This window comes from Myxocyprinus asiaticus, chromosome 42, assembly GCF_019703515.2.
Source record: "Myxocyprinus asiaticus isolate MX2 ecotype Aquarium Trade chromosome 42, UBuf_Myxa_2, whole genome shotgun sequence".
In the NCBI taxonomy this organism is placed as follows: Eukaryota; Metazoa; Chordata; class Actinopteri; order Cypriniformes; family Catostomidae; genus Myxocyprinus; species Myxocyprinus asiaticus.
The window spans coordinates 15,414,501-15,427,087 of NC_059385.1; the positions used below are offsets into that span (position 1 = coordinate 15,414,501).

General features: G+C 37.1%; 1 protein-coding gene across 5 annotated transcripts in view; it reads left to right on the forward strand.

Moving 5' to 3' along the window:
- The window catches only part of LOC127432504 (autism susceptibility gene 2 protein homolog), a 472,102-nt gene that overhangs the window by 315,494 nt on the left and 144,021 nt on the right, over positions 1-12,587 (forward strand). For all 5 annotated transcript variants that reach the window (XM_051683651.1, XM_051683650.1, XM_051683652.1 and 2 more), the window contains exon 5: positions 7,860-7,889. In XM_051683651.1, the coding sequence (XP_051539611.1) occupies positions 7,860-7,889 (30 nt within the window). The remainder of the gene's footprint in view (positions 1-7,859; positions 7,890-12,587) is intronic.

The window sequence follows — 12,587 nt, forward strand, 5'->3', positions numbered from 1 at the left end:
TGTCAGCTTGTACCATGGAAGAAAGCAATGAATACATTTCCTATCTTCAAAACCTAATGATAGTTGATGGTGTACGTGTGTGCGTGTGTGTGTCTGTGTGTAAAAATGCATATATAGTTGAAGTCAGAAGTTTACATACACTTAGGTTGAAGTCATTAAAAAAAAAAATGTAACCACTCCACAGATTTAATATTAGCCAACTATAGTTTTGGCAAGTCGTTTAGGACATCTACTTGTGCATGACATGAGTCATTTTTCCAACAGTTGTTTACAGACAGATTGTTTCACTTTTAATTGATTATATCACAATTCCAATGGGTCAGAAGTTTACATACACTAAGTTAACTGTGCCTTTAAGCAGCTTGGAAAATTCCAGAAAATGGGAACAATTAGCCCATTAGCTACTGATAGGAGGTGTACTGAACTGGAGGTGTACCTGTGGATGTATTTTAAGGCTTTGCTTGACATCATGTGAAAATTAAAAGAAATCAGCCAAGACCTCAGAAAAAAAATTGTGGACCTCCACAAGTCTGGTTCATCCTTGAAAGCAATTTCCAAACACCTGAAGGTACCACGTTCATCTGTACAAACAATAGTATGCAAATATAAACACCATGGGACCACGCAGCCATCATACCGCTCAGGAAGGAGACACATTCTGTCTCCTAGAGATGAATGTAGTTTGGTGTGAAAAGTGCAAATCAATCCCAGAAAAACAGCAAAAGACCTTGTGAAGATGCTGGAGGAAACAGGTAGACAAGTATCTAAATCCACAGTAAAACAAGTCCTATATCGACATAACCTGAAAGGCTGCACAGCAAGGAAGAAGCCACTGCTCCAAAAACGTTTGACCCAAGTTAAACAATTTAAAGGCAATGCTACCAAATACTAACAAAGTGTATGTAAACTTCTGACCCACTGGGAATGTGATGAAAGAAATAAAAGCTGAAATAAATCGTTCTCTCTACTATTATTCTGATATTAAACATTACATAAAATAAAGTAGTGAACTTAACAGACTTAAGACAGGGAATGTTCTCTATGATTAAATGTCAGGAATTGTGAAAAACTTGAGTTTAAAGGTGTATGTAAAGTTCTGACTTCTGACTTCTGTATCTTCTAAAAGTACTCTACAATTATGTGAATGCAGATATTTCTAGCAACACAAGTTTGATTTTGTGCCTTGTGTACAAAATGTGTCAGACCGAACTCAGTGCCAGTATGCGTTTTATTCTCAACGTTGCCGCAAGAGGCACTAAAGCCTACATTAGTGTGAACTGTCCTCATCTACGGTGAGTTATCGTTCAAGTCAAATTCTGTAATGGCAGAGCAACAGTCTGAAGAAATATTACTGAGCAAGAAAGTTAAAGTCAGTGTATTTATAGCAACTTACCTGAAAAATAACACATCTGGTTTTATGGCATAAACTTTTGAAGTAACTCTATCGCCCCCTTGAGTACAGAGGTTTTTACCACCAAAGTAACACAAAAACGCACTTTAGTATGTTCAACTGGACTGCCTGTTGGCAATTTCTGGCCTTAGAAGTACACTAGTGTGTACTTCTAACAGACGTTGACTAAAAGCCACAAAATTCATTTTTTTTATTTTACAGTATGCGCATTGCTCTATATTCCTCCTGCACTGCTGAAGTACAGACTGCATGAACACAGCAGGGGGAGAAAGGATCTGTTACACTATTGGTCTCATTCTGAGGCTTAATCAGTTTCTTACTCTTCATTTTTTTCTGAAGCTGAGTAGTGTGCCTAGTCAAGGAGTGTTAACTAAAGCAGATGGCTCTATTGTTCCACTGAGGCCATTGACTGTTTTTAATAAGCTCAACATGCTATATTGATCTGCAGCCAATATCAATTGGCGAAGTGTTTGGCTTTGAAATTAACAGTGCACCAGAAAAATGCATGAAAATGCTGAGATTAATTTCCAAGTTAATCCATCCAATATGAGTGTATTACCAGTGTTTTGGAGAAAGTAAATATGCTGGGCTGACCATTATAATTTTTCTACTCTTTTTGACTCCGGGATCTCTACACTTGTCAGCATTATTTACTGTTGCATTCTTTATTTCAGTCAATTTGAATGACAGTTCGCTACTTTATTTTGTACAGTTGACAGACTTTAGTAAACAAAGTTGTAGTACAGATTTCTGGAGAACATTGTTTTAAAGACCCCATTAGTTTTGTGCCTTTTATTCCATATCTAATAGCTTTGAAGCCATCTATACTCTATGCTAGTGTACTCCTAAATGTACACTAAATTCAACTTAAGATTTAAAATTCACCTTCAAAACTTAAAATACACCTTTAAAATTTAGAATGCATCTTTTCTTCTTCTGGGAAACAGACTAAAAAGTATTGTAGACACATCCTGCACTACACAGATTTCTGTCCAATCACATACTATCTAGAATGAAAATGTCACTCCCACTAATACCACCTGCAACTGACTATCAATCTGCAAATCATGGTTCATAGCAATAAAATAAATCCTGTATATATTATAAAACTGCACTCATTATGCAATTTTAATAGGATCTTTAAATGGTTGAAGCACTCTAATATACTTTTTTATTTTTACCATTTTTATTGATAGGAAAGTTGAGAGAGGACAAGAAATGATGGGGAGAATAGGAGAGAACAAGATCTGGAAATAACAGACTTGAACCTGCAGCTCCCTCAACGTGTTGCATCACATGCTCTAACCACTAGGCCACAGCTCTAACACTTTAATATACTTTGAACCATGATCAAACATATCTTCCTTGTCCGTAGGTTATTTGTTTGCTGCATTGTTCATGTAAAGATTATTGCTTCTCTCTGTTAAAGACACAAGCTTCCTGCCCTTACCTGTCAGATCTGATCTTACCTTTTCTGTTACTTTACCCACTATAAAGGAATTACCATTCACCCACACCTCCCTCTCTCCTCTTCTCAATCTTTTCGCCCACCCTTCTCTCTGCGCCAGTGAGAAAATGTGCATACCTCTATTCTTGGAAAGAAGGTGCAAGTGGGGAAAAAAGAACGAATAATGTCTGCAATTTCTTCCCTTTCTCTACTCGCTGGCTTGCAAGAGAGTGTCGTTTAGTGGCACCTGTGTTAGCGACAGGCACACGGATGTGAAGCAAAAGAGAGCAGTTGATTAAATCATCAAGTCGCAGCACAGAAAGTCAATTCTGCTCACCGTCTACAATGATATCCTTTTATCCTGACGTAATGAGCTATGGCACTTTTGCATCGGGTAATGCGATGAGTTCTATTAGCGTGTTCCATTTGCTTCACAGGCAAGGGCGAGTCATTTCGTTCCTCTCATATCTCCACAATGAAAGCAATAGGCTGCACAGCATGGGGTACAGAGAGCAGTGACATGCCAATGGAGACACCAGTGGTGTTTTTTATGGATCACAACATACTGGAAAAATTTTGCTCATTATTTTAACTCTTCATGAGCTCTGACTGCACCAAATGAGGGGAAGCCCTAGGCCTTTAGGAAGGTTGCATGCAGTTGTACATGTTACATCGGCCATTATGGTCCAGTACGTGTAAAGGTGGTAGAAGACTGTGTTATGTTTTGAGCATTTGCTTACTGAAAGCATTAACATGACAAGATATGATATACTGTATGATATGATACAGTGTGATACAAATTAATACAATATAGGATAGGATAGGATAGGATAGTATTGTTGAGGGTAACAGTTATGTCCCCAATATGAATTTTGAGGAATAAAAACTCAGACTCAGGTTTGCAATCAATTGAGAGAGTGTTTAATGTTTGTTCTCTGCATTTCATATTTGCATCACAAGTCAGTTGAATCCAGTAATTCAGTAATACAGCAGAAAAAGAAGCCGCCTACTTTCCAAAAGCAACTATAGTCATATGCAAATTAAATTAGTCACAGTACAACACTTTCTGAGATTCTGATAGGTCACTTACTTCAAACATGTTAGAACTTTACAAATATAGTCTGTTTCCACATTCGTGCAAACAGTCATTAGGTAGCCATAACATTAATCAGGTTCCCATCATTGGTTTTACAGAACTTATGTGCAGATGTCAAGGGATAGCGATAATTAATGACTACTAATTTTTCTCTTCATCAAGAAAGTACCAAGGAAAGCAATTAAAATCCTTGAGGTTTTTGACTATGGCAGTCACGTGTAATAGGGCACCATAAACAATCCAAACACTGAATGATTTAGATAATGTAACAGGTAGGCACTATCTCCCTAGGACAGGAGTCTTTCTCCCTAGTTTTTAATGGAATGCAGGGCCTCTCGCTATCTGTTGAAAATTAGGACAGAGCCAGGAGAAAAACAAGAGAACACACACACAAGGCCAAACGCAGCTCATAGTCACCTAATATGACAATAAAATCACATAAAGAAACTGAAGTTCCAGTTTAAATAATTACATGAGGTAGAGATATTGTATGCCATGGATTCTTTTACGAACCATATAAAAACATGGATGATAATAATAAAATCATAACTAAAATCTCACTCTCTCATTCAATTACTAATGATTGGATTAACATAGAGTCAAATGGTTATAGAATAGTTGATTGATTATGAAATAATTATAACAGATATATATTTTTGTGAAAAAATGCAGTACAAAATAAATACATATCCTCCAGGAGCCGGGCTAAATAAATAATCTCTGTTATTGTATTCACCCATTCACTCCCCCCTTTTTTCAGACCGGTGTGGGGATCTAAAATCAAACCCTTCAGTATACAATACGATATGATATACACTCACCGGCCATTTTATTAAGTACACCTTTACATCTACTTATTCATGCGATTATCTAATCAGCCAATTGTGTGGCAGCATTGTAATGTATAAAATCATGAAGATATGGGTCAGGAGCTTCAGTTAATGTTCACATCAACCATCAGAATGGGGAAAAAACATGATCTCAGTGATTTAGACTGTGACGAGTGTTGGTGCCAGATGGGCTGGTTTGAGTATTTCTGTAACTGCTGATCTCCTGGGATTTTCACGCATAACAGTCTCTTGAGTGTAAAGAGAATAATGCAAAAAACAAAAAACAACCAATGAGGGGCAGTTCTATGGACGAAAAAGCCTTGTTGATGACAGAGGTCAACAGAGAATGGCCAGACTGGTTTGAGCTGACAAAAAGGCTACGGTAACTCAGATAAACCATCTGTAAAATTGTACTGAGCAGAATAGCATCTCAGAATGCACAACATGCCAAACCTAGAGGCAGATGGGCTATAACAGCAGAAGACCACTTTGGGTTCCACTTCTGTTAGCCAAGAACAGAAAACTGAGGCTGCAGTGGGCCTACCATTTGTGTACCTCAGCAGAAATTCAGATTTGTCAGACCAGGCAATGTTTTCCCAATTGTATACTGTCCAGTTTTGGTGAGCCTGTGCCCATTGCAGCCTCAGTTTCCTGTTCTTAGCTGACAGTAGTGGTACCCAGAGGGGTCTTCTGCTGCTGTAGCCCATCCGCCTCAATGTTCAACGTGTTGTACGTTCAGAAATGCTTTTCTGCATAGCACTGTTGTAATGCATGTTTATTTGGGTTACTGTCACCTTCCTGTCAGCTTGGACCAGTCTGGCCATTCTCCTCTGACCTCTGTCAATAACAAGCTGTTTTCGCCCACAGAACTGCCGCTCACTGGATGTTTTTTGTTTTTTTGCAGCATACTCTTTACACTCTAGAGCAGGGGTGTCAAATTCAGTTCCTGGAGGGCCGCAGCCCTGCAGAGTTTAGTTCCAGCCCTGCTCCAAAATGTCTCCTTGTAATCTTCAAGCACTCCTGAAGACCTTGATTAGCTGCTTCAGGTGTGTTTAATTAGGGTTGGAGCTAAACTCTGCTGGACTGTGGCCCTCCATGAACTGAGTTTGACACCCCTGCTCTAGAGACTGTTGCGCATGAAAATCCCAGGAGATCAGCAGTTACGGAAATACTCAAACCTGGCCGTCTGGCACCAACAATCATGCCATGGTCTAAATCACTGAGATCACATTTTTCCCCATTTTGATGGTTGATGTGAACATTAACTGAAGCTCCTGACCCATATCTGCATGATTTTATACATTACACTGCTGCCACACAACTGGCTGATTAGATAATCGCATGAATAAGTAGATGTACAGGTGTACCTAATAAAGTGGCCGGTGAGTGTACATGTATATTTATAGGATACAATACAATACAAGATACGATAGTATATATGATATGATATGATTCGATACAATTTGATATATGATATGATAAATGATATATGATGTAATGTGATATGATATGAAACATTACAATATATGATATGATACAATATATTAAATTGTATATGATTTGGTACAATGTGATATGATATGGAAAATTATGGATATATTATTTGATGGGAAAAAAAAGAGCCACATACAAACCTGTTGAAAAATAGTTAATATATGCCTAGCTCTGGCCTCACATTTGGATTCTATATTAATGTAGCAAGTTGGGACATTACTCTGCTGTCTTAAACAACTAAACTTGGCCTCATTTTAGACCCAAGTTCTTCCATTTTGGCTTGTTTGGGACATTTCCCAAACTATATTTTTGCATTACCCCATGTTTTTGCTGCTCTCTCATGTGAATGACCTAAAGTAGTCCAGCCAACTGATAGCCACATAGTTATATCTACCATGGAATAAACAATATTAAAAAATCTCTACCGTCGCATGGTAGCGTCACACCGACCAGCCCTAATATGATGTGATACTGATTGTGTTTCATAGTGTTTTTACATTAATACGTATACAGTGCTGTTACAGGAGCAATAAGTTATTAACTTAAGGTGCGTATGTGCTTGGTGTGTGTGTCTGAGTGTTTATTGGTTATGAATAATACATGAGCCATGTATGTGTCAGCCAGCTCACTGCAGGTCCCCTGGAGTCCCGTTGGACCGGAGCTGTAAATTGGATGCTGTTCACCAGGCCCTTTATCGGGTCAGATGGACTCGGCTTGTGCCAGACAAAAACCTCCCCATTCGTCCCTCCTTCTCATTTCCTCCTTTTCTTTCCCTCGTGCTCAGACAGACTTGGGTAGGCATCGCTCCCATGACTGTCAATCATTCAGGGTTGCCACAGGGTTAAGTTCCACTGAGTGTAATTGGCCCTGAAGACCTTAAGCACCGCCCCTTATCAGACCTTCATTAGGGAGTCCAAGCTTAACCCCTAAACACATCTCCACAAGCCAAGTCATCTGTCCGCCTCTAGCTAATTAGCAGATAAAGAATTAAGTGGCGCTTGAAATTGATATTGGGCAGAAAGTCTTAAATTCAGCTTTTTAAAATAAATTCTGTATTTGTCTTTTTGTGTCATGGGCACATTTTTCATGGAGAACGTCTGTTTGTCCAATCAAAAATGGAGGCAGTGTTCATGAAACCTGTTAGAAAACAATAATTTTTGCAGTTCTATTTGGTGATGCTAGTAGAAATTGCACAGAAATTGCACACTTCGCCTTAAATAGACAAAATCAGTGTTTCTCTTTGCCTCATGTAGAATCTCTGCTGCAGTGTTGTTCTCTATCCTCATAAAGATAGTTGGACTTGTACTCTTGTTGGTGTGTGGGCAAAAAAAACCCCAGCCCTGCTGGTGGCAATAGGCAGATGTAATGAGGCCTGGCCACTGAGCGAGATAAGAACAGCTTTTTCCTGCTACAATTTTTATTACTTTGCTGATGAGCTGTGCAGTGCCAGACTGCTGAAATCAGATTTCCACATAATAATGGGGTTATATTAAAAATCGAAAAAAGTCACTGTTTATCTCTGTCACATCGTGATTAAGAAGCATGCACTGAACTAATGTCGCCTTTGTCTTTCTCTTTCAGTGTGACAGTGAGAGTGACCAAGAAGACAAGGTAAGATCATGCATTTTATTATTTTTGCAGACCTTACAAGATGGACACTATATTCTGAAAATCTAAGTATGTAATCTGTCATATTATATTTTTACACCTTAAAGGGTTAGTTCACCCAATCCTTAAAGGATTTACTCACCCTCCTGGCATCCCAGATGAATAGAACTTTCTTTCTTCAGCAGAACTCAAATGAAGAATTTCTCAGCTCTGTAGGTCCATACAATGCAAGTGAATGGGTGCCAAAATTTTGAAGCTCCAATATCCACATAGAAGTAATCCATATGACTCCAGTGGTTAAATCCATGTCTTCAGAAGTGATATGATAGGTGTGGGTGAGAAACAGATCAATATTTAAGTCATTTTTTATAATAAATTCTCCTCCCTGCCCAGTAGTGGGCGATATGCATGAAGAATGTGAATCACCAAAAACAGGAGGAGGAGAAAGTGAAAAAGTACTTAAATATTTATCTGTTTATCACCCACACCTATCATATCCCTTCAGAATAAATGGATTTAACACCAGAGTCGTCTGGAGTACTTTTTTGTTACCTTTATATGGATTTTGGAGCTTCAAAATCTTGGCACCCATTCAGTTCCATTGTATGGACCTACAGAGCTGAGATATTCTTCTAAAAGTCTTTGTTTGTGTTCAGCAGATTAAAGAAAGTCATACACATCTTGGATGGCATGAGGGTGAGTAAATCATGAGAGAATTTTCATTTTTTGGGTGAACTAACCCTTTAAATAGTGCAGTTAACTCAGCTTCAACCTAATGTACAAAACCTTTCTTGTTGATAATTTTAACCTTAAATGTGGTATGTATTTTCATATTTTATAAACCTTTTAAGAAGTTTAAGACTTTTTAAACTGCTGATGATGATGTCATTGTAGTATCTGGTCATTATCACACATTGAAAGCACTGCTATTTCCTTCAGCAAATGCTAATTATTATTAATAGTAGTAGTAGTAGTAGAAGAAGTGGTGCAAGTATTAATATTATTAATACTTTGCTGCATCATGTAGACTTCTAAAACCATCTTTATTCTTTTATTAATCAAACCTGAATCAATGAAAATCCAATATTAGACTTTACTTAAAAGTGTTTCTATTTAATTAGAAGTACCATCTTGTTAATGACTGTGAGAAGGCCTTAATTAACTGTGCATTAATTATGAATAACTAAATGGTGTGTGAAATGTGAAAAGAGCCATTATGAGCATCACAAGTTACATTTTACACATCTTAATGTACAATACTTCCTACAGATTTATTTAAAGTACGATCCACAGGACATACAGAATGGTGATGGTGATTTACAAATGCTATGTGGAACTGAAACAGTCATACCCATATTATTATTATTATTATTATAACAAAATTAGGCTTTTATATAACTGTGTGAATTTCATTTAACACTGTTGAAGGCGAAGTTTGTCAAGCTCCCACAAAGCTTCCCAAGATACATCATACCACTTATTTATTGTCTACGAAGAATCTGTGATTCCACGCACATTTTGTTTTTTTGTTTTTTTGCTCTTTTTGAAAGTTCTTCATTTGTTTTCTTTTATGATTGTTTGTTTTTGTTTTGAAATCAGTTGTTTGTTTGATGACAACAACTCAAATTAGCCATGTCACTCAGAGCCCTTTTGTTGTGGCACGACAGAGATGTGCTGTGTAAGACATTAAGCGCTGTTTTGCTTGCTGTGTTCCTGCTTCTTATTATTCCTCTAATGATTTACACAATGTCATGTCAGTCACTCTGCTTTTAATTAACTACGTGTCAAAACAATGGAAAGGTTTATTAGGTAAACAAAGCAACAAGAGCTCTCTCTCTTTCAAACACACACACATTCTCAAACATTTCAGATAGATCGCTCTCTGTCAGTTGCTCTTTGTGCATCAAAACCTTGAGTGTGTTGAGTTAATAAGATACCAATCCATGATATTTTCGATCGCTTTGCTAATTGGGAATGAATTCAGTAGCTGTTTTTCCCTGCAATAGTAGTTAGAGCACACTATAAATTTGGCTGCCTAAGGGGAGGAGGCTTGTCACATTAATGGGTCAGTTCTTTTTATCCACGCACAAACTGTCTCTTTTTATTCTCTTCTAGCTCAAATCAGGAAATGATAAATAGACTCTCTGGAGAAATCACTTCACTCCCACTACAAGAATGGATTAAATGGAAAGGAAAGTGATAACAATGAGGCCTCCCCCCCCCCTTATCTCTTCTATAATTGACAGTGGGCATGTGCACACTCCTTGCCATGAAGTTATGTCATAATGGCATTTCCTCTGACAGACAGAACACATGCATATCTTCACAATCAGCATTCTATGAGCGATTCCATTAAACCTGCATGTAATGCACTATTATTGCTGAGAAGGTAGAGTGAAAGAAAGAGAGAATTGCTGAGATTGTTTACAATTAGAGGCTCTGAGTTGCACTTTCTTTGAAGCCAGCTAAAAAAGGAAGGGTGTGGTGGATAGCATACATAAAACAGTGGTTCTTGACTGGTGGGTCGTAGGTCTGTTCTAATATGATTGCTAAATGCAAATAAAATGCAACTAACCATGTAATCGTGCATAGTTAGGCAAGATGATCAACTTTTAAAAGGGAGGGAAAAAAGCTTCCTATGTCTTTTGTTGTTTACATCAAAGGTTGTGTTGCGATCAAACTCTATATTTTGGTCCAAATCCATCTGTCAATTGGGAATGGGGCTATTATTAATGCAATATTTTGCCCAGTGTTTTTTTCCATGAGTTAGTCTGGTAAATCACACTCCTGCTGTTGTTTATGCATTTACAAAATTGTCAGTTTTCCTTTTCGGCCTATGTCATATTAATAATTTTGCAATGTTGGGCCTCTGCATTTACTTGTAATAATAACACATTTCATTTGTGATTTTAAAGACATTTTAGTTACTTTTGTATGATTAACAATGTTGGTACTGGGTGTGGTCAACATTTTATGTCCAATGTAAAATCTGGGTCCTGAAGTGAAACAAGTTGAGAACCACTTGCATAAACAATATGGTCTCACAGAATCACATTACTATACCTATATTTTTGCAAATTTTTTTTTTTTTTTGCTCTATTTATATATTGCAGCAGTTATTTGAGATTGCATTGCATAATGCATTACATAAAACAAGTACATTTACCAGCATGTTTGAGCATGATCAAATGGCATGGTAGCTCAACTGATAAAACTTTACAAGTCCTGAAGAGCACGTGAGTCGACATGTGAGCCAAAAGCGTCATAGAAGCACCACAAAATGACATGGTTGCTTCAGCAATCGCGTTTTTCATCTCACATTTGCATTTGATTACTCTATCGGTTAGGTTTAAGTTTAAGATTTAGGTAGGGTTTGTTGATTTAAAACATGACAGAGCATTAACCTTAAAAACCTCATCTGTTTTGGAGAGAATTTAACTCGCTTTTAGCACCACTCAGTGGACATTTCATCTTGAAACTGCCACGATATATCTGACTAACCATGTAAAATCAGTTTGCAACAGTCGCATAATTTTCATGAGATCAGGCTGGAATAAGTTATATTCAAATTAAACAGTTATGAATGTCTGAATTGTTTATGCTGTAGAAAAGCAATCTTGTTTTTCTTCAACCTGGTCTCATAGTGAAAACGTGACTCTATATACATTTTTGCAAAACTTGTTATACGTGTCTCCAGGTACAATTCCCTGCAGTTTCCAGGAGAAATAAACAGTAGAGGTGCTACAGCAACTGTGCGTTTTATTCACTTTCACTCAAATCATGACTTTAATGGCTGATTGTGACTAAATACTAAATAAATAAATACTAAATAAATACTTATTTTTCTCTCTATTACTCAGACCCTGCTATTTTATGATATCGACACACTTTTACTCAAACACATCTTTTAAAAAACAATACATTTTAATGCTTGTATTACAGACTTGCATACATACACTTATTCTAATATGAAGTCATAGAAGCAGCACGAAATGAGGTGGTTGCTTAAGAGAATATGCTTTTTCATTTAGCTTCTGCATTTTAAAACACTAATGGTTAAATTTAAGCATTGATAAGGTAAGGATGTTTTTTTTAACGTCTCATATGTATTTTAAAACACTAATGGTTTAGGCGTTGATTTGGTAAAGATGTGATTTTTTTTAAATCCCTATTGGTTAGGTTCAGGCAAAAGTTTTAGGTTAGGGAGGTAAGTTTTAATTTTTTTGTAAAATTCACCTTAAAACAGCTTGTGAATATGACACCATTTTACTTGCTTTTGGCACCCCCAGCTAGACATTTCACTAGAAACCTGCAGCCAAATGTGATATACAGCATGTCAATTTTGATTTGCAAAAATGTTTTCATATTTATGTAAATTTCATGAGACCAGGCTGATTTTCTTTGTTAATGGCTTTTATTAGTGATTGGAAATCTTGAAAGCAGCAAAGTGTGTGTGTGTGTGTGTGTGTGTGTGTGTGTGTGTGGGGGCGGGTTTGGGTTGTTTACTAGGACTTTTTTTTTAGGTTACAAACTGGTAATTACAAGGGTGTTATGCTATAATATGGTTTATGAGGACATGTCTAGTGTCCCCATAACTCAAATCACTTAAAAAAAGATACTAAACTATGTTTTTTTTGTTTGTTTTTTTGAAAATGTAAAAATGCAGAAAGTTTTTTGTGAGGGTTAGGGTTAGGGGATAGA